The 27,955-nt window shown below is 42.1% G+C and overlaps 1 protein-coding gene and 1 long non-coding RNA gene across 2 annotated transcripts in view; one reads left to right on the top strand and one right to left on the bottom strand.

Moving 5' to 3' along the window:
* The window catches only part of LOC140846178 (uncharacterized), a 146,760-nt gene that overhangs the window by 32,219 nt on the left and 86,586 nt on the right, over positions 1–27,955 (bottom strand). The gene's annotated exons all lie outside the window — the stretch shown is intronic.
* The window catches only part of CCDC192 (coiled-coil domain containing 192), a 184,406-nt gene continuing 172,721 nt past the window's right edge, over positions 16,271–27,955 (top strand). The window contains exons 1-2 of the mRNA XM_073221740.1: positions 16,271–16,394; positions 21,216–21,267. Coding sequence (XP_073077841.1) covers positions 16,333–16,394; positions 21,216–21,267 — 114 coding nt within the window. The 5' untranslated portion in view covers positions 16,271–16,332. The remainder of the gene's footprint in view (positions 16,395–21,215; positions 21,268–27,955) is intronic.

Genomic DNA, 27,955 nt, shown 5'->3' with positions numbered 1-27,955 from the left:
CTCACTTCCTTGCCAGCAAAATATATTTCTGTTAAAAATAACTCACAATGACACCTTCTGAATATATGTTTAAAGATAAGTTAGGAAAGATATAAAAATCTTGAGGAACTATAGGCTACCTATTAGGCAACTTTAAAAACTTTATCTCTGAAACTAGGGAGAAATTTATTTTACAGAGAGCATGAGAGCATGTCAGCCTGAGATAACCTACGTTATCTCTTTGGGTTTTTGAACCCCTTCTCGTTTCCAAACTTCAACTAACAGAGTCTGATGTTTGCTTCATTTTTTTCCCCCATAAGCTATGAGATTTTGATAATCCACAAAACCTCAATGTGAGATTTATGGGTTTTTTTGTTTTTGTCTTTGTTTTTAATTGATGGCATTAGGTAAATCAAGAGGCAAATGAAGGCACTGTACTGGTAGTGAGAAGCAATCCCCTGGCAAGAGTTTTGTTTGGTGGCTGTTCTATTGCATCTGCCATGTGTGAAATGACAGCAGGATCATTCAGGAAATTCAACACACCCGCAAGAGAAGCCAAACATGACAGCTTATTTTGGGAAACATTTTATCATGAGGATACATTTGTTCTCAGAGGGGCCTCAGAAAGCCTCCCTTGTACAGAACTGTGTCTTGATTAAAGGGACAGCTGATGTCTAGTACATAAGAAGGGCTTTCTCTTGACAAAGTTGTCAGTGTTTTTCCCAGTGCAAAGAGATATTTTATTGTTACATGTTTGCTTATTTTGTGTTTCCAGCAGCACAGACTGAAGGCTGGGCATGGTCATCTGATCAATTACAAATAGTAAATCCTTAGAGTAATGAATACAGCACTTTAATCTTGTAAACAGTATGTTTCTGAAGATGAAGGCAAGGCAATGTAACTGCTATTCAAATTTTTTTAATTTCCTATGTTTACACTTGTAGTATAGTTCGCCAAATTTTCTTGATTAACTGAAATTTAGAAAGCAGTTCAGGAGCTATTGTGTTTTTGCCAGAACATTTAGATGAAAGCAAACAATGATGTATTAATTGTAGCTAAAAATTAAGAATGATGTTTGTTAAGGTACTTAATCATACTTTTCATCTTTCAATCTCTTAAATTACGTTCTTTCCTTTACCTACAATTTTTACCCCATCTTGGAAGTTACTGTTCATGTAGCTTCTTCTGCTAGTGTGAGTCAGTATGGCCAAAATGATTCTCTGTAAGTGATAAGGAACAAGTGTGATATATTGAAAGTGGACAGGTAGCTCTATCTTACCAGTCTCTGGGACTTGACACTCGCAGAATTGCTTTTGAACTCAGCAATCATCTCAGAAACCTTCTTATAGAATAATAAAATAATAATCAATGTCTTACAAGGACAGGCAGTAATAGACTTGTTGAGATATGTCTGATTGTGAGCATCATTCCCCATGTGATATAGATTGGGTGTTCCTAACTGACACTAAGAACACTGGCAAAACCATTTGCCTTTTTGAGTTGGTCTTTAAAAAAAATTGTTTTGTTTTATTTTTGACCTGCCACACATTTAAAACCTCTTCAAGATCAAATTTCTCTTTTGGTTAGCTTGCAGTCATTAGTTCTTTTCTTTTGTAAATTTAAAGCTACTAGCATAGCATTTCTCAATATTTTTTAGTTGTTCAACTGATTTTTCAATAATTTCCATATGTTGCCTATGAAGCAAATACTGTCCTATGCTGAAATGGGCACAGATTCTCAGAGGAATCATTTCTCCACCCTCTTGGAAGCTCATGATGAGTAATACCTCTAGAATGGTGAAACATCCCCTGCATTGAAAAGTACAGATGGTGCTGACTGTTGTTCCTATGTGGCATTTACTTTCAACCCACGTTCACATCAAGTTCCAAGGTGGCGTCTTCTTGGTGAAGGATAATGATGCAGATTTGACCTACAGGTTAAAGATGTGATTTGTCAGTTGTGATCAGGCTGGTATTTGAAGTTCAGAACTCATTCCTGCCATTCAGTGGCCTGGTATCAGTACTTCTGTAAGGGAAATATGTGTCCTTTTATCACATCTTTGTTCTGTCCTGTCTTTATCCCAGCTCTTCATCTTCTCCTTCAATAATCTGTATACTTCAGGAAGGCTACAGAAACCTCTCAAAATCCTTGTCCATTTGTGCAAGCCACACACACACACGAGCACACATATTCAGTGCTTATTACAGTGCTTGGCACAAAATAAGTATTTAACCAAGTTGAATGAATTCAATAGGTAGGTGAAAAAATAAAGGAATAACTAATGAAATAAACTGTATTGAAATATGAAGAAAGTGACTATTTGAGCTGATCAAGATGTTTTGTTTTGTTGCTGGTTTATGAAGGTAAAGATGAAGATTCATCATTCTTTGGGTTAGAGACACAAAAATGGATGTCTTTTCTAAGTTTAAACACACTGTTAGACCTAAAATGTCAAAATTATTCCTAAGCTATAGCTACAAGGTGGTTGCATGAATATAATAAGATTAGTGAGTACAAAATAATATAAATAGAAATATTACATTCTGAAAATAAGTTAAATATAAACTATTAGATAGTTACTGTTTATTAACTTCATAGTTTTGTCTAAGACAGTTTTTCTCAAATTATATTTTAGAACAAAATTTTAAGTGTTTACCTCACCCTTTCTCTAAATGTTTGTTTCCCTTGCTGATATTTACCTTATTAAGAAAGAATAAAAATACAAAAATATAGAAAAATAATGACCTTTAGGGTTGTGATAGTAAACTAATTTACTGAATATTTTTCTGCTCTAGAAAATATGAAAAAAATGTAGAAAGCACTTACATGGCAACACTCTGCATTAGGAAGATATTATTATATTTATCATAAAAGAATCAAATAAGAAATACATGTGTGGATTATATATAGACTATATGAAAATGCATGTCTGCAGTGGATAGTGTGAGAGGCTTCCAAATATATTTCATCCCTCCTCACTATATAGTAGCCTCATGTGGGATAAAATGGAAGTTTTCACCCAGTAGGTCCAGGATTTCCCACCTGGTCTTAGCCATTTACATACCAATAGATGTTTACCACAGCAGAGCCTCAGGTCAATCTGGGGCAAGGCATGCAGAGAAAACAGCCATCCTCTCCTCTTCTCAGTTCCGGATAACTAATCGGTCTGGCGCTCACCAGCTACAAGGACTTGCCCATTGAGTTCCTGCTAGAAGGGGCAGGCAGGGGGGAGAGTGTAAACTAGGGCTAAGAGGACAGACAGAACAGGGCCTGGCTAGCAAACTCGAGCAAGCTGTAAGCAATAAAAACTCTTTCTTCCAATCTGCCCTTCTCCTTGTCCTCCTTCCATTTGATCAGATTCGTAGGGAATTCATCCTAGTAAGGGAACCCCCTTACTCCCAGAGCTATGCCATATGCAATTTGAATGGAATCGATCCTACCCCCAGTTCTAGGGGTGAGTTCTGAGGGACTGTTTTCCATTACCACAGTGGCTGGTTTGGGAGTGGGCATATATTTCAGATTTAAGTCAATCAACATTTCCTCAGCCATAGTGATCACCCAGTTAGAATAAAACCCAGGATTTGTCTGCTAAGGTTATGGAAGTCAACACTCTTCCTCTATCTCTGGCCATGATCAAAGTCACCTGCGGTCCCAGTTGCTACTGGCAACTATCCTATGTCCGTGAGGAAGGCCAAGCCTTCAGAAGATGCCAAAAAACAGTTGACAGAAGAATGGCAAGATGGAAAGATCCTGGGTGCTGATAACATCACTGATTAAAACTTTGAAGAACCTTTGACCTCTGGACCTTCTGGTCACAGGAACCAGCAAATTCCCTTCTGAGTTAATTACTGTGAGCTGTCTTTTCTATTACTTGTAACTGAAAGTATCCTCCATAGTATGATATCCGTCAGAACATGTTCATCCATGGGGCTGTGAGCCATGAGGAAAGCCTTGTGGAGAAGATGGCTTTTCTAGGAGGGCTTCTGAGTATTCCCAGCTGTCACCTTGTTTGGTTTTACTTATCTGAGACAAGATTCTTTTTTGGAAGTATAAGAAAGTTATTAAGGAAATGAAAAAACAATATCTGGATAAATTATATTTAATTTTATAGCTAATGAATCTCAGCAATTTTAATAGAGACACAATTAAAGACATAAAGGACATAGGTTCTACAGAATTTAGTGTAGCAAAGATTTAGAAAATCATAGAGAATATTTAAAAATATGTTAACAGCAGAAACAACCTAAAAGAGAAATTTCTTGGTTAGTATACCAGTCTCACAGTGGAACCAGGACTGTTTTGAACTATGCCTATTTTCAATATCTTGTATTGTGATAGGCACATACATGATAATAAATGTTTTTAAATGAATAAATGATTTACTCTAAGAACTGAGTAATGAAAGAACAGTAAATCAATCATAGGAGAAGCACACATAAATACTCAATAGGGCAGTACTAACATTTTAAGGAAAGCAATGGAGAAGGATTGTGCTGTAAGTTGAACAATTGGGTTTCCAGGGTAAAAATTCACAATCATATGAAAAATGTAAGTGCATGAATTGGCTTTTATTGGTTGGAAGCAATAGAAACCAATTCTGGCTACAAAAAGAAAAAGGGAATTAATTGGCAGGGCTCATGGAATCAGCAAAGGCTGAGTTAGGGTTAAGAATGGACAGAAACCAAGGTCATTCCAGAGAATGACAAGCAGGTCTCCTAACAGGGAAAATGCAGGTCAGGATGTAGCTGTTTAAGGGAGGTGACAAGGTGGAGGCTGGTGGTAACCTGAAGGAGAGCCATTTCAGTAGAGACTCTATGGATGTTTGGTTGGAGAAGATTGGAGAGAGATGGAAAAATAAGCAACCTTGATTAATTTTTCCATGAAGTGGAGCACAGAAAGATATGAGGTCAAGAGAGGTTTGCTTATCTTGTAATTCTGCTACTTAGCATGCTTCTGAGATGATGGTACAGAACCCCTGGCTGGAACCCCTGGCTGGAACCCCTGGCTAGAACACTCTTGCCTCTAAGTGCCCCTAGCTTGGTTCCTTCTCATCCTTCATGTCTCAGTTCTACACCACCTCCTGGGTGTATATCCTTGTTTCATGTTCTTTGCAGCACTCATTCCTGTCTGAAATTAGCTTCTGCACCTGTTTTATTACCTCTACCAACTAAAGTATGAAATTAATAAAAGCAGCAACTTTGTCTTGCTTACCATGTACCACTAGCATCTAGAAAAACATCTGTTATGTAGCTGAACCTCAATAAATATTCATGGGATAAATAAATAATCAACTGGATAATTAGAATTTCAGCTGTGTTATTCTTATAACACCTGTTTGAGATTCGAAGTCCCAGAATCCAGATGCTGAACAGCCAAGTTCAGACGCTATGAAGTCCTTTGTCTGGAGAGGGTCCATCTCTCCTTGGGTTATACAGTGGGAGCTGAGTACATGAATTTCCTGTGCCTTCAAAACTAAATGCAACCAAGCAATTCCACATCTGGGAATTTACCCAAAGAAAATAAAATCACTGATTTGAAAAGATACATGCACTCTTATGTTTATTGCCACATTATTTACAATGCTAAGGTAGGGAACCAATAGAAGTGTCTATCAATAGATGAATGGATAAAGAAGATGTGGTACATATATATAATGGAATATTATTCAGCCATAAAAAAGAGAGAAATCTTGCCATTTACAATAACATGGATGGATCTAGAGGATATGATGCGAAGTGAAATAAGCCAGGCAAAGACAAATACCATATAATTTCACTTATATGTGCTAACTAAAATAACACTGTGAAGGAGACAGAGAGGCATTAAATCTCAATTATAATATAAATTAGTCACAGGAATGAAAATACAGCATGGATAACATAATCAATGGTTCTATAACATCTTTCTATGTTGACAGATAGTAACCACTTTAGTTGGAGTGAGCATTTATAATATAGATAACTGTAGAATCACTGTGTTGTATACTTGAAACCAATATAATATTGTACATCAACTATACTTCAATTTTAAAAAGAGCAGCAGAAAAAAGTATCTGAGAGGAAAGAGAAGATTCCCAGAGGGAAATCAGGAACTCCCCAGGATCCCCAAGTGACAAATGCTTACTGCAGTATAGGACTGTAAGGAGGGAAAAGGAATGCTTATTTCCTGCCATAAAAAAGCCATAAAGGAAAAGTATATATTCCTACTCATTAATTAACAGCTTTCAATTTCATTCCTATGTTTCCTGAGGGAAGACTTTAGGACCAAGGAGAAAGCAAGTCTCCCTGCTCACACAGATAAACATCCCTCTCCATTAAAACAGGCTGGAAGCCTGCAGGTAATTAGACCCACTGTGTCAAGCAATCAGCAACACAGGGACAAAGTCACAAAAACAGTGACAAGAGAGCTGGCTAATTCCTGAGAAGCAGAAGGGAAGCCTTTGCAATCAGTTGAAAGATGTTTAGGTTATTGTAGTTCATGGGCTGATCTGTACTTGTTTGTGTGATGTTACTTTGGTTCTCTCCCACTTCACCCCCTCCTCTCTTGGCCCCTAGCACAGACACGTGACTTGCAACACGCCGGGAACTTCCCTAGGTCAGCTCTGGAGAGTGGTCATTGGTCTCTCCAGGACTGTTCCTTCAGGGGAAGAACACCTGAGAAGTACTTCTGTTTGCTTTTGCTGATTACTTCTTTTTGATGTTGGGGATCTAAGTTAGAAGAGCCCTGGGCAAATCCAAGACCTGCTTCATTTACTGTTTTTCCACTGGAACATTCATGGTGGATAAAATAGCCCTGATAGAATGCTCAGCTCTACAGCAGGTGGGACAGTATTGATTTCATTCATGCCTAGCACCATGCCTAGTGTACAATGGGTTTTCAATAAATATTTGGTGAATAAGTGAATAAACAATTGAAAGTAAGTGGACAGATGAAGTCCAAAGGGCTATTTCCCAAGCAGAGACCTAAAGACCTCTACTGTGACCTCCTCTCCTCCCCTCAGGCACAGCACTTCATTGTTAATCTACTATCTGCCCTGTCTTCTCTTTTCTCATTGCTATGCTTTTTCTTCTAACTTTATGGTCATATTCATACTTACTCATGTAAGTTTGATAATGTATCCTGATAAACATCAGAATGAGAGCACATAAATTCTCTTTGTTATGTGCACATACCTGATTTCTGATTCTAAGACAAAATGCATTTTCAACAGACCAGAAGGTAAGCTTTCAGATCATACACAGTAGATTACTACAGCTCTGGTGACCTCACAGTCACTTCTGGTTTAAAATATGGTTCATGGTGGAAGTACCAGTGATTTATATATGTTTCTAGAAGTGTTGCTATGAGATCTCTTTTTTTCCTTTAGGCTACAGAGAAAAATGGTAGTTTTTCTTAAAATACAGTTCAACTTTAAAAAATAAGACCATTTCAATGACTTTTCAATCATAAGGACTTTTCCTGAATACTCATAAAAGAACAGTATCATTTATTTCTTTACTTAGCCTGTTGGGTAAAGAATTCTGTAGACCAGTATGTATTTAATAAACCTGCTTATTTCTTTACCACCTCCTCCTGAAATCTCCCCCTAGAGTATTCAGTTAAGGGAGATTAACAGTGAGAAAGTCACTGTTTTTCAAGGACTTTTTGAAAGTCTGTTTTGATACCAGCCACATCTCTCCATCTCCCTTTTTGATCAGTGAGATATAAGATAAGATTAATAACCAGTATAAATGATTTGTGCTTACACTGCCTTTCACCAGCCATTGCTGAGATGACCTTCCTTTCATAAATTGTCAGGAACCCATGGTGAATGTCTGCACATTCCTCTAAAATGCACTGAAGAATAATCACCTCTGTGGGTTTTTTATTAAGAGGGGCTAAAGAAACAGAACAGAACAGAATGTTAGAACTGGAAATAACTCAAGTGAGCCATTTGTAAATTTAAAAAAAACTAAATCGCAGAGACAATGTGATTTTCTGAACTCCACACAGGTTGCTAACTAAATGCAAGGCCGGTGCCCCAGTCTTTGTCTTTCTATATGAAAGGAAAGGAGCGACACATAGCAGCAATTCACCGGAGAGTTCCGCTTTATTAGGGAAAGGTGCTGGGTTATATAGGAAGGGGCATGAATTGATTGAGGTGTCACTTCTACGGGGCTGGTGGCTGTTGGCTAGGTGCTGGGATTGGGAGGGGGGCGAGAGGTGATTGGGCTTCAGGTGGCGCCGGCGGGAACTGAGGACCCTGAAGAGAAGCTGGAAGTTTGCCATCTTACTGGTGGGGACCCTTCATTCCCCCCTTTCTCCTCTATGGGTTGTGGATGTTGCTTTCTCTCTGGCTGCTTCCTGCTGAACAGGGGCGGAGAAGGGAGTGAGGGCTTGAGGATTGGGAGGAAAGGGTTGATAGGACTCCCCGCAGTAAGGACGAGTAGATGTGGACTTCTTCAGGTTTGGAAATCAATGAAGGTTCCCTGTAACCATAGGTTGAGGACCTGTTGATTCCAATGGTGCCAAGAGGATATGGGTGTCAGGAGCCAGGCGTCTGCGGCCATTGTTTCCAGGAACAGATTCCAGTGAAGAGAGGGATCCATCTCAGCGTGTGGTGAGGAGGTCACGTGAGGATGACGGATCTTCTGTGGCCAGAAGCTGGTAGTTCCTGAGTAAAAGCTGGTTGAAAGCTTGATTAGAGATTTTTCCGACTTGGGATTTGATGAACTTTATTATACAGGATAAGAAGAGACAGGCGAGAAGAATGACTATTATGGGGCCTGCAATGGGCCAGAGCTAGGTGAGGAGGGGGTTTGTTAGTATTGAAGAGAATGGGTTGGAATTGGAAGCAGAGTGGAGGCTGGAGGCAAGGTCGGTGAGTTTGGTAATGTCAGTTTCTACAATGCCGGAATAGCAGCACTCTTCTCAGAGGAAGACGCAGGTGCCGCCCTTTTCGGCTGTAAGCAGATCTAGGGCCCGCCGGTTTTGAAGGGTGACTTTAGCTAGCGAAGTGACCTGTCTTTGGAGAGAGGCTAGAGAATCGGCAGTGGATGTCAGGGCTCCCTCAAGTTTGGTGTTGAGATCTCTAACTGCCTATAGAGAGTGACGCAAGGCTTCTCCTGAAAACCCTGCCCCAATGGCTGAGGTGATCAAAGAGCTACTGACCATAATGGGAAGGAAAGCAGCTCTTTTTGTGCGCAAGGGCAAGGGAGGTTGGAGCTCAAGGAATTCTGCCATGCTGTAAAGTGTAAACTGTGGGATTAGGGTGACGAGAATGCAGGGTGTATTGGAGTTGAGAGGCACTAAGTTGAAAAGACTGCCATTACACCAAAAGAAGTGTCCTGGTTGCGTAAAAGTCTTAGAGCCGGAGGTAAGGGTGTAGATAGAGAAGCAGTGAAGTGCACTGGAGGGGGGTGGAGTTGGGCCTACACAGTGGTGGATGGTGAGATTATCTGCATATTCTGGTTCCCATAGGGGTATGTCTGCCAGGGGACAGAGGGGTTGTCTTTCTGCATGGAAGGAGTAGTTGGAAATATTAAGGGGCATGGCAGCCAGCAGTGGGCGCTGTAGTGATGTGCACAAGAAACAATTGGCTGTGTTAAGGGTGTGGTTGAGAAAGATGGTGGTGTCCTGAATGAGCTGTAATGAAGAGTAGGAGAAATGGGAAGAGGGGCGAGGATAAGAAGATGAAGAGGTGCTGTCAAGAGTTTGGATAATGACTTTTTCGGAATGTCTGATATCTGATGCAACTTGAGAGATCTGGGAATGAGAGGGAACATACTTTTGAGAGATATGAAGGGTACCGTGGGGGTCGAGGACCCCCCCCATAGTAAACTGAGGCTGTGACTCTGGCAGCTCATCGAGAGTCCCAGGGATCTGGGATTGATAAGGAGAATTAGCCGTTGGGATATTTCATGAAACGGTTGGAGGAGTAATACTGTGGGTACTGGAAGTTACTCATGTAGTGAATGGCGCAAGACCAGTAGGGACATCCCCCGTAGGTGTCTGGCTATCGCCTGCAATAGGGTTGTTTTTTGTCATAGAGGAAGCAGAGGTAAGGAGAATAAGGGTAGCTGCTAGTGAACACTTTGGTGGAGGGAGGAAAGTGGAGGTATAAAGGCTCAGAGCAGCTTTTCAGAGGGCAGTCTGGTGTGGCAATGAGGGCAGTAACTTTTGTTTGATGCTGTGTGTAAGTCTGTCTGACTTTGAATCGCCATACAAAGGAGGCTGGGGTGGCGGGGAAGACAATAAGAATGAGGAAAAAAAAGCGAGAGAGCAGTAAAGGAGGAAAAGTCATGATTCGGGTATGGATGGCAAAGGGGGTGAACGGGATTTTGGAGGAAAGAGGACAGTAAGGTCAGGAGTCTGGAGGGAGGGAGAGTCTGTAAACTTTTGTAGGTTAAGAGATCTTTTAGGTGATGTGGGGACAGAATGGTAAGGGGCACCCTGAATGTCAGTTTATGAGCTTCTTTCTGCAAGAGCTGTCTAGCGGCTAATGCTCGTAGGCAGGGGGCTCATCCCCGAACTGTGGGGTCTAATTGCTTGGAGAGATAAGCTACTGGGGCAAAGGATGGGCCATAATATTGGCCTAGGACTCCTAGAGCTTGACTGGACCTCTCATGAATATATAATGAGAAGGGCTTCGACAAATCAGGAAGATGGAGAGCTGGGGCTTCCACAAGGGCTTGACAGAGCCTAATGAAGGAGTGTCAGGGTGAGGAGGATAATGGTTTTTTAGGGGGGGCTCTTGCTGAGGTCGTATAGGGGTCTTGCCAACAGGGAGAAGTTAGGGATCTATGCTCTAAAATATCTAGCCAGGCCTACAAAGGAAAGGATTTCTGTCTTGGTTTTGGGAATGGGCAGGTCAGAGAGGAGCCATTTTCTGTCTAAGGTAATGGACTTTCTTTGTTGAGATAGAAGGAATCTGAGGTAAGTGACAGGAGGGGAAGAGATTTGAGCTTTGATGGGGGATACTCGGTAACTTCTGGACGCTATAAGGTTAGGTAGGGAGGCAGTGTTAAGTTGAGACTATTCTCATGAGAGACTGCAGAGTAGAAGATTGTCTATGTATTATAATAAGGTGGACTTGGAGTGATCATGATGAAACTGTTTGAGGTCCTGAGCTAGGACCTGTCTAAAAATATGGGGACTATCTCGGAAGCTTTGTGGCAAAACTGTCCAAGTGAGTTGTTCAGAATGTCTTGTGTATGGGTCTGTCCAGGTGAAGATGAAAAAATCTTGGGAGCAGGGGCTTAGAGGGATAGAAAAATAGGTCCTTGAGATCTAGGACTGAGAAGTGGGAAGCCGAGGCAGGGATCTGTGATAAAAGGCTGTATGGATTTGGAACTAAGGGATGGATAGGGACAACGGCTATGTTGATGAGGCGAAGGTCTTGGACAAGGCGGAAAGATCTGTTGGTTTTTTTAACAGCTAATATGGGGATATTAAATGAGGAGTCAGTGGGTCTGAGGTAATTTTTGTTTAAGAGATCTTGAATGATGGGTTGGAGGCCTGTGAGGGCTGAAGTGGTTAGGGGGTATTGGGCCTGACAGATATACTGAGAGGGGTCATGTAATTTGATAGAGCAGGGGGACATAGGACCACGGAGGGGCTTGTAATGTCCTAAACTTGGGGATTTACAGGGTGTATGAGGGCAGAACTGGAGCTTTCATTTGGTAGAGGGGGGTCGTTGGCTATGAGGGCCATCAGAAAGGGAGTACTGGGGGCTGTGGGAGTGGATATAGTTATGGAAACGTGGAGGAGGGAAAGGATGTTCCATCTTAGTAAAGGGATGGGACACTGGGGCATAACCAGGAAGGAGTGGGAGAAAGGTATGGGATTGTCTTGGATTGTGCATAAAGGGGGGGGTTAATGGGAAAATCTGTTTACCTCTTACCCTGACTATAGGAGTAATGGCAGGCATGGTAGGGCCCCGGTATTCTCGCAAGACTGAGAAGGTCTTGCTCCTGTGTCTCGGAGGAAGGAGATGGGGCAACCGTCTACTGTTAAAGTAACCCTGGGCTCCTGTTTGGTGATGGAAATGGTCGGGCGAAAAGCCCCCGGGCCCCATCAATCTTCTTCTGCCAGCCCCACTACGGCGGGCTTAGGATGGGGGTTGTTCGTCCAGCCTCCCCTTCGGGTGGTTGGGCAATCAGACCCCCAGTGGCCCTTTTTGTGGCATCTGGGGCATGGGGTGGTAGGAGATCTGGGGGAGGGGCACGCCCTTGACCAATGTCTTTCTTTTCCACACTTGAAACAAGCTCCTGGGGGGGGCTTGTTTGTAGAGGGGCGCCCAGGTTGTGGTTTTATCAGCTGGGCCAACATTTGGAAATTGGCCTGATCAGCCTTTTGTTTACGGCGTTCTTTCTCCTCCTCCCGGTTATGGAAGACTTTAAAGGCCACTGTTAGGATCTCAGTCTGTGGGGTAGCGGGGCCCTGTTCTAACTTTTTGAGTTTAGCTTTAATGTCGGGGTAGCCTTGAGCTAGGAAGTATGTCATAAGGACATGTCTTCCTTCAGGTGTTTCTGGGTCCAGGCTGGTATACTGTAATAGGGCTTGAGTGAGTCTGTCTAAGAACTCGGAGGGGGTTTCATCTCTCTTTTGAATTATGTCTTGGAGCTTTTGAAAATTGACTACTTTACAAGCTGCCTTTTTCAGACCTGCTATTAAGCAGGAGGCAAAAATATCTCTAGAGTGGAGACTCATGGCAGTGTTATAATCTCAGTGTGGGTCTTGTTTGGGGACAGCAGTGGGGCCAGGGGGATAGGTGGGGTCAGTCCTGTGGGTTTCGGTAGCCTGCGTTTGGGTGAAGTCTCAAACTCGTCTACGCTCTTCAGGGAGGAGAGTATTGGCCAGGAGCATGAAAATGTCATGATGTGTGAGGCTGTAAGACTGGAGGGTCTATTGAAACTCCCTGATGTATGTCATGGGATCAGTGGAAAAGGAACTTAGGCGTTTCTCTAGTTGGGCTAAATCTCTTAAGGAGAAAGGGACGTGAACGCGCACGATGCCTTCGGATCCTGCTACCTCCCGGAGGGGGGCGATAATTTTGGGAGGCTCTCGGACTGAGTCTGAGGGGGACTGAAGGGTTCTGGCTCAGTCTGTGGGGGAGTGACGCGGTCTAGCCGTGCCTAGTTGAGCAGGTCCTGAAGTGCAGAAGGGGGGCAAAGAAAATAAAGAAAGATAGAATCGGACCCACATGTCGCCAGCTAGCAGCTCAGCTGCTTACTTCTGCCGCTCTAGTTGGGCTTGAACTCATGACTCTGAATTAAGAGTCCCATGCTCTACTAACTGAGCTGCAGCAGGGCTCTAGTTAATTGCTTATGGAATGTGTAAACAGAATGTTCTTTGTTCTCCATTCCTGCCACATCCGCAAGTGGGGGAAGGGCATATTTAGAAGCAGGGGCGGTGTTTCTACACATCTTCAAGGTCTCCCTATTTTCAGAGTGAGGAGTCTTGGCAAGATATGTTTTTGTGGACAGATAACTTCTAAGGACTGCACCGGTTGTTCTCTAGCTTGTGCTTTCCCATTCTCCCTACAAACATGTGAGAAGACAAAGGTGGTCCCTAACAGGGGAGAAACAGGTGATGAAGGCAAAGACGGAGGAGGCTCCTGGGACCTAGTTAAAGGGGGGCTGAAAGGCTCAGGCTTAATCTGCAGGGAATGAAGGTGGAGGAGGTGAGATGGGGGAGGAGATGGTTGGGGAGGAAGGGAGAAGGGCTGTTGTAGGAGAAGAAGGGGAAGGGAGTGCATGGGGAGGCTTCTGCGGGGGCGGCTTGCAGGCTAGGAGAACTTGGGAGGGGGCGGGGAGAGGAGGAGGCGGAAAGCTTAGATATAGGGAATCTCCTTCCATTTTTTCAGGCGCTGGCAGTAGTTAAAAAGATCGCGAGTGATGTTAGGATCAAGAGTTCCCTCTGCGGGCCATTGGTTGTTATTGTCTATGGGGTATGTCGGCCAATCTTGGGAGCAATATTTATGGAGAAGTTTTGGTTTTATATCAGGCGTCAGGGAGAGGGTAGCCAGATGCTTAAGCAGGCATTCAAGAGATGAACTTTCAGGGAGGGATGAGGAGGCTCCCATGGCTAAAGGACAGAGAAGGAGACAAACAGGGGAAGATGAACAGAGATCCTCGGACTGGAAGCAGACCACAAGGAGACAAAGGGCGTCCCCGATGATCCTTGGTGGTCTGCGGAAACTCCTATACGAGTTGTAATTTCTTAGGAAGTGTGGGTCGTCACCCAGACTTCCCTAAGAAGGCAGAGTGCCGGAGTCACGAGGTACCTAGTGCTAGGCGTTTTCTGCGGACGGAGCAGAAGGAGGGGGGAAAAGTGAGTGTTCTCATCCACAAAGGAGTCACCTCATTTATGGCTGTTGGAGGGGTGTGCCTGAGAGTCGGCCGCAGCCGTGAAGGCCTGAGGCGGGGATTTATGACTGTCGGAGGAGGGGCCTGAGCGTCCGCCGCAGCCGTAAAGGCTTGAGGCGGGGATTTATGGCTGTTGGAGGAGGGGCCTGAGGGTCCACCGCAGCTGTGAAGGCCTGAGGCGGGGAGAGTTCCCTCCTCATCCCCAAGCGTCAGGGCCTTGCCGGACGATCACGGTCAATGGCACTGCGATAGCTCGGGGAAGAGTGGCCCACCCTGGGGAAATTTTGCTTTAAAAGTTTCAGCACTGATTGAAGGGACGGTGAATGCGTTTATGACTGTCGGAGGAGGGGCCTGAGCGTCCGCCGCAGCCATAAAGGCTTGAGGCGGGGATTTATGGCTGTCAGAGGAGGGGCCTGAGGGTCCGCTGCAGCCGTGAAGGCCTGAGGCGGGGAGAGTTCCCTCCTCATCCCCGAGCGTCAGGGCCTTGCCGGACGATCACGGTCAATGGCACTGCGATAGCTTGGGGAAGAGTGGCCCACTCCGGGGGAAAAACTTACCTAAAAGCCAGAGAGGAGTGATGAGTGTGAGGAGCCAGCGCCGGAAAAAGAGGACGAGGGCAAGCTGCTGCTGGTGCCGGGGTGGGGGGTGGGGGAGACGGGGCCCAGTTGGGGTGTCCCGTCTCCCGGGTTTCGGCACCAATGAAAAAAAAGGAGCGACACATAGCAGCAATTCACCGGAGAGTTCCGCTTTTTGAGGGAAAGGTGCTGGGTTATATAGGAAGGGGCATGAATTGATTGAGGTGTCACTTCTACAGGGCTGGTGGCTGTTGGCTAGGTGCTGGGATTGGGAGGGGGGCGAGAGGTGATTGGGCTTCAGGTGGCGCCGGCGGGAACTGAGGACCCCCAAAGAGAAGCCGGAAGTTTGCCATCTTACTGGTGGGGACCCTGCACTATAGCCTACCTAGTTAGCGGTGATTTTCCAACTCTGAACACCAACTGCTCAATACTTCATAATGTTACTCACAGGCTTTTTTATCAAGGATCTGGGTGACTTGAAATTCTACTGGAGAAGTAAATGCCAATTACATTGTTTAATTGACAAGTTCCAACCATTCCCACTATTACTGCAGTTATTTGGTCTATATGCTCTACCCCTGAAAAAGAATTCTGTGATTAGAAAAATTACTCTCATACTAACTTAATTTATTCTGGGCTGTGTGATTAGGTTTGCGTGAGCCCAGGACATGAGGGATCAAAATCCAGGACTGATTCTAACCTATAGACTGAAGAGGTCCTGCATGTACTTCCTCCCACAGCAGGAAGTAGAGTGAATACAGGCTGACCTGGGGCCACACATGCAGGGAGAGATACGGCAACTGGCTGGGAGAAAGTGGCTGGTGTTGTGGGACAAGCAACAAGGAGAGGAGCAGAGGCTGTAGATGAGCTGTGATGGTGAGCAGAACACTAGCTAATTGGGCACACTATGTCACCCCTGCCATCCTCTGCCAGGAAAGAAGCCTTAATTAGTATGGGGCCAGTTGGGGTCTTCCATCTGGGTTCTGTAGGAAAGGAGATCATCATAGGGGGTGTCTGGCAAAAACAACTTTGAGCCTTTAAACCAATCCATTTCTGTGTACGCAATCCCTCTCAGACAAGCAGTGTGACTGTTTCCTTATCACTGGTTCTGGGTGTAAACATCCCACGCTTTGAGCACAAAACCATTGCTTCTGGCCCACTTAGTATGTGTTTCCCAGAAATGATGACTGCAGTGACTCTTCATCTATACATCCTGCCTGGATCTTGTTTGTGAGATGTTCTGAGAGGTTACTGTGGCTTTGTAATTGAGATTTTTTTCCCTTTGGGAAGTTAACTGTCCTTTCCATAGCCGTTGTGGTTGCCTAGCAACAGAGAACAACAGAACAGTAACGGGGATTCTAACCCTCGAAGAAATAGGGATAGTTGATCTCTGTGCCACGGACAGGGTACCCCAGCGGGCCTGACGTGAGATGGGAGGATGTTATAGCAAGAAATCTGGTGTCCCAGGGTCTGAAAGCCCAGAGGGATGCAGGTGAGTCCCCAGCTCCTCCAGTCCCAAAAGGATTCACAGGAATTTGTAGATAAAGTAGCCTTCACGAGGTGTTTCAAAGGAAACCCTCTTCAAAGTCTGGGGAAAAACATCAGATAGACTTTTCATGCTTTTGTGGAAAATGACCCTTTTCTTTGAACTCTGCTGTCTTCCCAGGTCATAGGGCAGGATACATGGTAGGTATTCAATAAATATTTGTTGAATGAATAACACGTCCATCACTTATCATCCCAACCATTTTACTGGTATAGGAAGGAGGCTGAGGCAGCCCTTTTTCAGAACCACTGTCATGAAATGTCACCTTTACAATCCTCTTGCTAGGAATATATGTATATAAATGAAGCTAGGTCATCCTAACTTTCCCCGGGTAAAAACCCAAATCCACTCTGGCTACAAATATGGAAGCACAGTTCACTTCTATAATTGATCTACTGGAAAATTTGCATGTTATCATAATATTCATTTATCCTTCAAATGTGGAAATAACTTGCACGAGTTTTCGTTTCAGTCTTAAGAAATGACCACGGCTTCCGTGAAGAAAGAGCGTGAAGGGGCGTGGTGTGCGCACCAGTGTGATGTGCGCATGCGTAACCGTAGTTCTGCTTTGTGAAGCTTTAAAGGGTGTTTTCATTACTGGAATGTATTGGACTTGTTTCTGTTTGCTTTTAAACTTGAGCCTGTGGGCCATGTGTGATGTGGGAAATTCATAAACCCCCCAAAATTTTATGTGAAATGTTGTCTCTATGCAAAGGAGTCTGTGACCCTCAAAAGATAACAATCTTTAAGGGGGAGGAAGTTTAACTATTAAAGAAAATGAAATTTAGCAAATGTTAGTTTTCTTTTAATTTCTCTGAACATAGCACCTAAAGAAATAATGTGTCAGCATGCTGACAATTGGAGAGGCGAACGTAATGGTACCAAATAGAGGAACACTGAAATGAGCAGCCCAGGGTACAGCCAGCAGGGGAGCCAAGGGGAAAGCTGGACTTTGCTCTTCCTGCAGATCGTCGTAGTGTTTTTGCTCTGGTAGATGGAGCACAGGGCTCTGAGGGAGGGGACAGTGGAGTACTATGCTACCTTGGATGACCTTTACGTGCGTTCAGTTCAGCTCCTTTGCTTACAGGCAGGGACAAACTGGCCCCGAGGGTCTGTCTGCCTGCCCCAACCCCACCACCCCCACTCTTCTCACTCCCTTGAGATAGATCTTCTCCACAGTTTATATAAACCAAAGCAGAACTTGCTCCTGGGTTACCTAAGCTACGGAGAGCTAGGCCTTGGATACACTTAACCTGGGGAATTAAAAAAAGCAGCTTCTCAGCAAATCCTCTCCTATAAGAATTGGATGCTTAATAGCCGTATTTTCAAATTAATTTTATTAAAATCATCTATTCATGTGGACTAACTGGTGACCGATTACTGTTCCGACATAAAAAAATATAGATAAAAGTTTGGGAAACAGATATTTCACTTAAAGGAAGGAAATATTTATGTACTCAGTACTTCTTGTCAAGTACTGAGAAACGACTGAGTCTTATGTCATACAGAAATTAAAAGAAATTTAAAGAAGTTTTTGTTTTTCCATGAGCCCTGAAGAACACATTGCAATAAAAGCAAGCTTCATAAATCCATTTGTTAATTCTAATTCATTTTTTCTCAGGTCTAATTGGCTTTCTAAAGCTTTTTCCCCTTAATTATGATACAGCAAGACTTGTACTGTGTATGCTGAGTAACTATGGTTACTCTGGGGCCGTGACTCATGACCTTTAAATATTACTGTCAGACAGCCAACGCTCCTTGACTTTTAAATCAGTAGTTCTGTGTCAGGCATCATTAAAAGCAGGTGGTTTCAAATAGCACTTTCTCTGGCGTATTTGTGGCACACACCTGAATATGCACACGGGAGTGTTGTACTCACAATGCTTTGCTTTGTTGGGCTTCATTCAATGACCGAATATTAATTTCTTGCTTGGCATGTCCCTGGGTGAGTAAAAAATCATCAAGACACAGACCTTGTCCCCTAGGAGGTGTCACTGCAAGATGCAAAAGTTATACACCTCATGAAATGTAGTAAGGGCTATATGGGACAGATGGTCAAAAACTGCATGTGGACAGAGAGGCGAGAAATGCTTCTCATCAACACAATCAACGAGGCTTCAGGATTGGGAGACATTTGAGTCACAGTATGAAGAATGGGTGAGATTTTAAGAAATGGAGAAGAGAGTATGGTGTTCTCTCATCAAAGGAAGCAACCTAAGAAATTTTTTAAAAAATACTTTGGAACTACTGGGTAGTAAAGTATGGTGAAAATACCAGTTTAGTGAGATGCACTGATAGAAGACAAAAATTAGTTTGAAGATAAAGAGGACAGCTTATTAGGGTCCTTTAAAATCACTTGTTTTGCTCTGTAACTGTGATGACCAAAAGTTTATTTTCCATTTCATGATAAAGTAGAAAACACCAAAATGCTGGATTTTGCTGATTTAGGTTTGATGGGAGAAAAGCAATTACATCTCTCAGAACCCCAGTGAGTCCTTCCTCTAAGTGGGAATTTAATTCTGTTTAGTGGCCACTGATTCCTTTGTGAACAATTTAAATGGTTTTAAATCATTTGAAAAGTGGGAGACATGCAGAGAAATATGGAAAATAAAATAATAGAGTTATCAGGGAGATAGTAGGATAGAAAAGAAAAAAGTACCCTGGGATATTAAAATAAGGCTTATTGGATGGCAATAGTACAATGAGACTTCTTAAGATTAAGGTTTATTACATCATCCACTTATTCATTCAACAAATATTTATGGACTATCCTAGTCCTCTTCAAAATGCTAAGAATGGAGCAACAAAATAACAACAGAAAAAATCCCCCGTCTTTAAGGAGTTTACAGTTTCAGTTGGGAGGAGACACAATAAATACAATAATAATTAATTATTATTATATTTAATTTATTAAGTATAATAAATGAGCAAAGTATATATAGCATTTTGGAAGATGGTATGTACTGCAGAGAAAAATTAAGGCAATGAGGATGGAAACAAGGGTGGGGAGTTCAATTTAAATGAGGTGCATCTGGTAGGCCTCACTGAGAAAGGGACATTTGAGCAAAGACAAGTAGGAGGTAGGAAAGTGTCAAGTGTGGAGCAAGGCTTCCTGGCAGAGAAACTGGAGGTGGGGGCCTACATGAGGCAGTGGCGGAGAGTGGCGAGGCCGGGGTGGCTCGGAGGAGAGGGATTAAGAATAACAGATGAATTCGGAGAGATAATGGAGCTGTGTGGGAGAGAGTGAGGAGGGCATAGAATGGGGTCCTGTGGTGGATGGGAAGGGCGAATGGCAGACATCTGTAGGGCTTCTGGGGCCATTACATGGGTGGACCTTGGCTTTTATTCTGAGTGAAATGGGATTCTTATTGGAGGGTTTTTGAGAGGAGGAGTGAAATTTTTCTTTTGGCTTATATTTGAAAATAAAATGTAGGGGGAAAAGTCAGAGGCAGAAAGAGCCATTTAGGAGGTTAATGTAATAATCTAGGCAACAGCTGATGGTAGCTGGAGACCTGAACTGTTAGCACACCATGAAGGCAGTGAGAATTGGTTAGATACTGGATACACTTTGATGGTAGAACCAAGAATTTCCTGTTGGATTGATGTGGGTTCTGAGATAAAAAAATAGGAGTCAAGATTTTAGCCTGAGCAACTGGAAGAATAATGTCCTCTTCAACTAAGATGGGAAAGACTTTGAATTGAGCAGATTTGGGGGTAGGAATCAGGAGTTAGGTTTTGGGGATGTTGAAACTGACATAAACCTGTTAACTCTGCCAGTAGAGGTATCAAGAAGGAATTGAACTGAATGAATGAATGTGGAATTCAGGAGGAGAATTCTGGACTGGAGGTGTGTATTTGGAAAGGATCATCACATTGGTGATACTTGAAGCCACGGGGCTGGCTGGGATCAGCATCTAGGGAGTAGATCTGAACAGAGGAGAGAGGATGCTCTGGGGCATGCTGAAGCTGGGAGCTCGGGGAGATGAGGAAGAACTGTCAGAGGAGGCTGAGAAGGAGCCCATGGGACAAGGACACTTGGGACCCAAGTGAAGAAAGTATTTCAGGGAGGGAGTGATGGGTCATGTCAACAGCTGTCAAGTACGGTGAGTTGTGACGAATGACACCTCGGTCCAGTAATGTAGGGGTCAGTGGTGAATCTGTAAGTGGAGAATTCTGTGGAGTGGTACTCGTGAGAGTCTGAATGGAGACTTAGACAAAATATAGGAGGAAAGGAAATGGCGACCGTGAGAACAGTTTTGCCATAAAGGGCGGCCAGATCAATCAACCAGAAACTAAAAGGGTGAAGAGGTCTCATGATGCAATAAATAACAGCAATGTTTGTAAACTATCGGGAATGACCCAGGAAGGGGAGAGAGAGATTGACTGAGAAACAGTGTAGGAGACAAAGAATTCCCCAAATCTGCTGTTTCATAGGATGATATGATTTCCTCTCTCTACTTTTTTTTCTGTTGTTGTTAGCCAAAATAAGAGATTTTGCAGGTTTTCAGAACAGATTGTACTGTTTGGACTGCTTATTCTCAAGAGAACCTTTAAAGGCTATTTTGTCTTTTTCAAGTAAAGTTTACATTCCATAGTTTTTGATTTCCTCTAGAAATGTTCAGGCATTGACATTTGGAGGAAATAGTTTAGAAAATTTATCTTCCATGTTACAGTGTAAAGATCTATTTGATGCAGGGTGTGTATTTGTACATACAAGACTGTACCCATCAGAAATAATATTTTGGAATTCTAAATTCTTTATTTCAGCATAAAGTCTGAAAGCTCAGAGTTGGATATACGAGAAGGAAACAAAATATCGGTAAGAAGTGCTATATGAATTACCTTTTTTTAAAAAAAGCGCTGCAGTTAATTAAACTAACTTCTTTAATGTTGAGATTTTACTAATGTAGTTTTGTTTTCACATTTTATTCATACAGACTTTAAAAATAAAACATGAAATGTCCCTTTTCAAGTAGAGTGAGGTAAAGTGAGCAGAGTGCCAGTGGAGGGATGTTACGAGGCAGTAGGGAAGTTAGGTGTGGTGTGGCCTTTCCCATTTGCACTTGGAATAAACCCTATGTGGCTCTCTGTGGCCCTATAGTATCATAGACATCCTGGGTTACTTCAAAGTATTTGCTTGTATGGGAGGAAATCCTGGAATTCAGACATGATACAGACTGGGTAAATGGCATCATTCGCTTTATACAGGCTAAGGTTTAAATAACAGTCTATTGCAGTTATTTCCAGCTGGTGTTCTTCCACATCAGCTGGACACACAGAGCTCTGACCCTCGAGGCCTTCTCTCCTCCCTCCCCACCAGCTCTGTTATGCCCTGTGGTCTTTCTTCCGGAGCCTCACCCAGCCCCGCCTAGGCCTTAGGTGACAACTGGTAGGTTGTTGAGAAGTGTTGAAGTTGGGTGATGGGTGCATGGGGCTCACTATACTAGTTCTCAACTTTTATGTAAATTTGAGAGTTTCCCTTAAAAAAGACCAAAAAAAAAAATTTATCTGTACACCTTGATGCAGTTTTAATAAGGATTCCCTAGGCTCCATCCATAGACATTTCTAGAACAATCCCTTCAGCTGTAACATAGAGGTAGCGGGATATAGGGGATCATAGGACAAGGAATCAGGCCCACCTGTGCCACCTCCAAGATGTGTGATGATAGCCAAGTGGTTTGAACTCTCCAAGCCTTATTTTTTATCATGAGAAAACATAAACATCATAAAATAACAAAGTCTAGTTCAAGTAAGATGTTTGGGATGTGAAAATGGTTGGTGAAGTACTTAGAACTAAGTGTCCGGGAGTGTAGTTACTTGGAATTGGTAGCAATCATATGGGGCCCTCTGTGGGCAAGGGGACCTGGCTCTGTGATTTTGACCTTTCTTTTTGGATTTAGAGGTTCTTTTGTGCCACTCCTGTCCCACCCTAGCATCAGCAGCGAAGAACAATTGATCTAGTGAGGTGCTTATCCAGAAACTCAATTCTGTATGATTATTTTTGTCCATAAAATGTTAGCATCTCTTTTCTAAGTATAGTTCATTTAATCTGACCCCAGACCTACTGGACATACCTCTCACCCATAATAATTTTCAGGAGGAGTATTTTTGTAAAACACAAGTCAAAGAGAAATCAATTTAGATTAGTAGCTATGACTTCAATTAAAAATTTGTTTTCTAACTCTCATGATAGTTTGATCTTATATTGCTTATGTTTTTTCCAGCTAGGGAAACAAAACCTAAGGAGTTTTTACTTTATATAATTGAGCTATTTATGATTCTGTTGCTCTAAGAAAGAGTACCCTTCACCAGTACTTTATGGAAACATTTTTTCCTGTTTGCTTGGAACCCTTGGGTGAGCAGTTAAATTGGAGTTTTGGAGATTGGAAACTTCAGACCAATCTCCCTTCACATTTCCTCTAACAATGCTCATCAATTAGCACCCTAGAGGTACCCCTCTCATTGGCTGCATACCACACCGAAAAGGACAAGGGGCCAATTACCACATTCCGGATTTCTGCCTATGGCTCCCAATTAGCTTCCTAGAGTTCAGAATCCACTCTTTTCAATTTACATGTAATATAATTGGGAGCCCTGTGGCTTGAAGTAGCTGGTTCTGCTTTAGTTACTGCATTTTTCCGTTTCTAAGACAACACATTAAGCTGGAGGGGGTTAGAATGAGGAGCCCTCAAGGCCGAGAGCTGTCCACAGTCAGTGCTGCCTCCTCCCTGTCCCATCCCTTCTCAGTCTTGGAACTCACAGGCTCATTCTGCTGCAGAGCCGCTTCTGCTACACTCATAAAGAACCAAAGTGCAGGTGGGTTTCAGATGCCTCTTTCCAACAGTCCTAGTTAGCATCAGCAGGGAAGATGGAGACAAAGAAAGAAACCTGTTCAGTGCTGTGAAGATGTCTTGGCCACCCAAGCAGGATGAAACGCACTCTTTCCCTTGCGGCATCACTCTCTGGAGGTGGTTTTCGTTTTTCCTATTTGCCTTTACCAAACTGGTTTCTAAATACTCCTTTAACTTTGGGACCTTCCTGGTAAACTGTACCTTCTTAGAATGAGGAGTAGCCTTATTCATCTCTGTGTCCCTAGACAGTTTTTTCTCACCGAAGTGGCCCATAGTCAGTATTGTTCGAAATGGACGGCGCTCCAGGCTTAGCACTAAGTGACTGACATGCTCTTCCACTGAATCCTTACAGCAGCAGAGAGAGGTGGTTTTTCAGGATCATCACTGTGATTTTGCTGCTTTTCTTCTTATTGTTGTTAGTACCACTTTAGAAATTAAGAAAGTGAGATTCAGGGAGGCTGAAGGTGAGAGTCCAGCTGCTGAGTGGTCAATGAGTGTGTGTTCACAGTATAGTAGAAGCTTGCAGGAAAATCCAGTGAATGTTATTTAGATCTACTCAGGTGCTGGGTTGTCCCTGTTTATCTGGACTTTATTTCTGTGGGTCTGCTGGAGGATTAGATTGTTATTTGAACTGTGACCTTTGCTCCATTTTAACATCCTCTGACAGAGAACAACTAGTGCATAGAAATCATCTCATTTGAAACTGTTTAGGAAATAAAAATTCTATTGCAAGAAAGCTTGCCCTAAACAGGATAGGAGGCTCAGGATGTCCCCTCCTGAACTGTTGCTGAGCTCTGTGACACAAAGAAAACATGGTCATTGGTTGAGTGAGAATGTATGAATTCATTAATGCTAGAATATGTATCAACTCTTATCTCTCATTGTGCAAAACAGCTTATTACACACCTCACAAGCCATTTAGCTTTCAAGTTGGAATTTAGTGATGATTTTATTAAAGAATCTTTCTTTTAAATGCCAAAGATATGAAGACACTTTTTTATGTTTAATTTGTAAGGTCAGATTCATAGCACACAGTGTATAGAACATCAGCTTTACGAAACAACCTTAAAGTGGCTAAAAGATACATGTGATAACGTGGGGAAGGCAAGCCATGCCTTAAAAATTGTGTCCAGTTGTATAAATTATGTTCTTCTTTTAGTGCTTGATATAGTATTATTTTCACAGGAAGCATATATTTGGTCACGTTTATGATATTTCTAAATGTTAATACTCTAAAGGGCTTTCAGAAGATTCTGATGAGGAATCTTGCAGATCATTAATGAATCACAGTTATCGCTTGTACTTTAAATGTACATTTCAAGTGATTTAAAGCAGACATTCCTATTTATTCTTAGAATGACATCAATTTCTATGCATATTTAAATATAAAGATTTGTTGCTGTTCTAGGAAATGAGTTATTTATATTATTTATTTTTTGCCACTCTGCTAGGTGACAAATGATATCTCAGAACTTTTTGTTTTGGATTTTTTCTTCCTTTTTTCTTTCTTTTCTTCCTGCCTTCCTTTACTGAAGCATACTTGACTAATTTAAAGTGTACAAGTTCACACTTCCAATTGTAAAATAAATAAGTAACCAGGATGTAATGTATAGCATAAGGAATATAGTCAAAATATTGTAACAACTTGGTATGGTGATAACTGGTACCTAGAATTATCATGTATATAAATGTTGAATCACTGTGTTGTACACCTGAAACTAATGTAATACTGTGTGTCAACTACCCAATAAAAAATAATCTAAAAAAATAAAAAAATAAAAAATAAAATGTGCAAGTTGATGAGTTTTGACATATGTGTGAACACACAAAGCCATCACCACAGTTAAGATAATGAAATTATCTATCACCCCTGAAGTTTCTCATGCTCCTATATAATCTTTTACCCATTTCTTCCCACCTGCCTATACCCTATTTCCAAGGAAACACTTATCTGCTTCATGCCACTATATAGTATTTTACATTTCCATGAGCTTTATATAAACAGAGTCATACATTATGTAATCCTTTTCTGGCATCTTTCACTCAGAAGAATTATTGTCAGATTCATCCATATTTTAGTGTGTATCAATAATTCATTTTTATTGCTGAATAGTATTGAATATTTTATTGCTGAACAATACAGTCCCATTGTATTGAATGTGCCAGTTTGTTAATCCCTTAGCCTGTTGACTTTCATAAACATTCATGTGTGAGTCTTTGTGTGGACATATGCTTTCTTTTGTCTTGGGTAAAATACCTGAGAGTGAAATTGTTAAATCATATGGTAGTTGTACTTTTAACTTTCCCAAAAATCATCACACTGTTTTCCAAAGTGGTGGTATCATTTTACAATCCCACCAGAAGTGTATGAAAGTTTTAGTTCATTCACATTCTGTCCATCCCTGGTAAAGTCAAACTTTTAAATGTTAGCCATTCTAATAGGTGTGTAGTATTTCACTGTGGTTTTCATTTGCATTTCCCTAATAACTCATGGTGTTGAGCACCTTTTCATGTTCTTATTTGACATCCTTACAACTCTTATTTGGTGAATTATCTATTGAAATCTCTTGTCCATTTTTAAGTTGTGTTGCTTGTTTCTTATTGGGTTTTGAAAGTTCTTTCTATATTCTAGGTACAAGTAATTTTTCACATATGTGTTTTTCAAGTGATTTTTCCAGTCTGTGGTTAGTCTTTTCATTCCCTTAACTGTCTTTAGAAGAACAGAAGTTATTAATTTTGATGGAGTCTAATTTATCCATTTGTACTTTCATGTATCATGCTTCTGGTATCCAATCTAGAAAATCTTGGCCCGAGGTCGTACATATTTTCTGCAGTTTTTTCTCAGAAGTTCTTTAGTTTCAGATTTTACATTCAGATCTATTATTTCTTTTGAGTTAATTTTGGCCAATGATGACTCCATCCAGGAATTTCCTTCAGCTGAAGGAACTTCTTTGCCTCAGAGTCATCCCCTTCCCAGGCTTAACCTGCATCCTGGTTGATGCTTTGCCACAGACCTGGCCTCCTTCCTTTGATCAAGGATAATTCCAAAGGGCCAGACCAGCTCCAGAGCTCCCCAGGCTGAGGCCACTGTTGTATTCCCACTTCTCTCCGTCCTTTATGGGTGTTGCTCCCCAAAGCCATCTCAAGCAAGCTCTCTGCAGCTGGGTCTCTCAGCCTGCTTCCCAGGGACCCTAACCTCACGGAGTCACAAAATCAGAAAAGGTCTAACCTAAGGAAGAGATTTTGTGAATGGAGTTTCATAGGAAATGCAAAACCATTGTGCGTCATGGATATCAATAGAACATGCCATTGTAACTCTGCTAGCCCTTCAGAGAAATGTTCCTTAATGTAGGGAAGAGATTTAATGAATATCTGCTTGCAAACTTTAAGGAAGTAAAATAGTTCATTTAATAAAGCATGGAAATATTCATTGATTAGATTTTTAAATTGGCTTTTTCCCTCAAAAGAACACACATAGTATAGAAATTGAAACTTTACTTCTGGGAGTTGCTAGTTATCTAGATAATACTGAACATTAATCTATGTGGGAGAGTCATGTTATCACCCCAGATGTTAGGACGGTGAGATGTTAGCTGGAGTTTCTACCCACTGTTCGGCCTCTCATATAGCTATTTTCATATTGAGATCTTGTGATAAATGAGGGATTGATCCATAACCCAGCTCTCCTGTCCCCATCCTCACTCCATCCCTATACAATCATCTCAAAGTTCACCTAATTCAAACCGTATAGCCGGCATTCTACAGAAACAACTTAACAGAGATTCCAGGTTGAGCAGCACATAGACATGTGGGAGTGATGGTATCACTGTTACTGGTGAGAAATAGAGTCTTGCCTGTGGCTGTGATCAAGAAAGATGAAAACTTTAAATCATTTCAATTTAATTTGATTATCATTCAGCTTTTTCAAGGTTATCAATTCCAATTGCCTAATGGCTTACATTAGTATTTTATTTATCCGACTACTTTATTTCTTCTTCACAACACCCACCCAAAGTAGGAAGCAGAGGGGCTCTATTCATCATAGCTGACTGAGGGACCCTCTGGGTGGAAGCTTCCCAGGGGAGGCCACCCAGGCAGGCAGCAGCGGGGGGCATACCTGGAGGGCCTGCCCCACTGGGAGGGCATGCACGTCCCTCCTGCTCCTCTTTCATTAGCCAGGCAAGTCGCATGGCCAAGAACAACGTCAAGGGCCTAGAAAGTGAAATCATACCGCATGCCCTGGAAAATCATCAGGAACATTTGGTGGACAAGAATTACAGCAATATGAAACTACCTATAAAAAAGAAAATAATTAAACCTAAGAAAGGAAATGTTACAGACACAAAGTAAAGGAAAACAGTAGCTCAAGAATTTCTCATGTTAATAGTCAGCTGCACTTAAGCTGAAAACAAGAGGCCATGAAAAACATCTTAGTAGTTTAAAATGAGATTGACCAAAGAACTAAGATGTGTCCGAGAGAAAATAATCCTTTGCTAGCAATTGGGCAAGATGAGCTATTTTAATTCCTATGCTAGAGTAAATGTATAAGAAAAAATACACAAATGTGTTCCTTTATTTTTTTGAAATGTCAATAGGCAATGAAATTTAGAAAATGTGTGGCCTTGAAACAGATTGTTTACAGATAGGCTGTTTTTC

The sequence above is a fragment of the Manis javanica genome, chromosome 14, assembly GCF_040802235.1.
Source record: "Manis javanica isolate MJ-LG chromosome 14, MJ_LKY, whole genome shotgun sequence".
Taxonomy (NCBI): Eukaryota; Metazoa; Chordata; class Mammalia; order Pholidota; family Manidae; genus Manis; species Manis javanica.
Note: the sequence above shows the minus strand (reverse complement) of the source record. Positions and strands in the feature narration are given on the sequence as shown.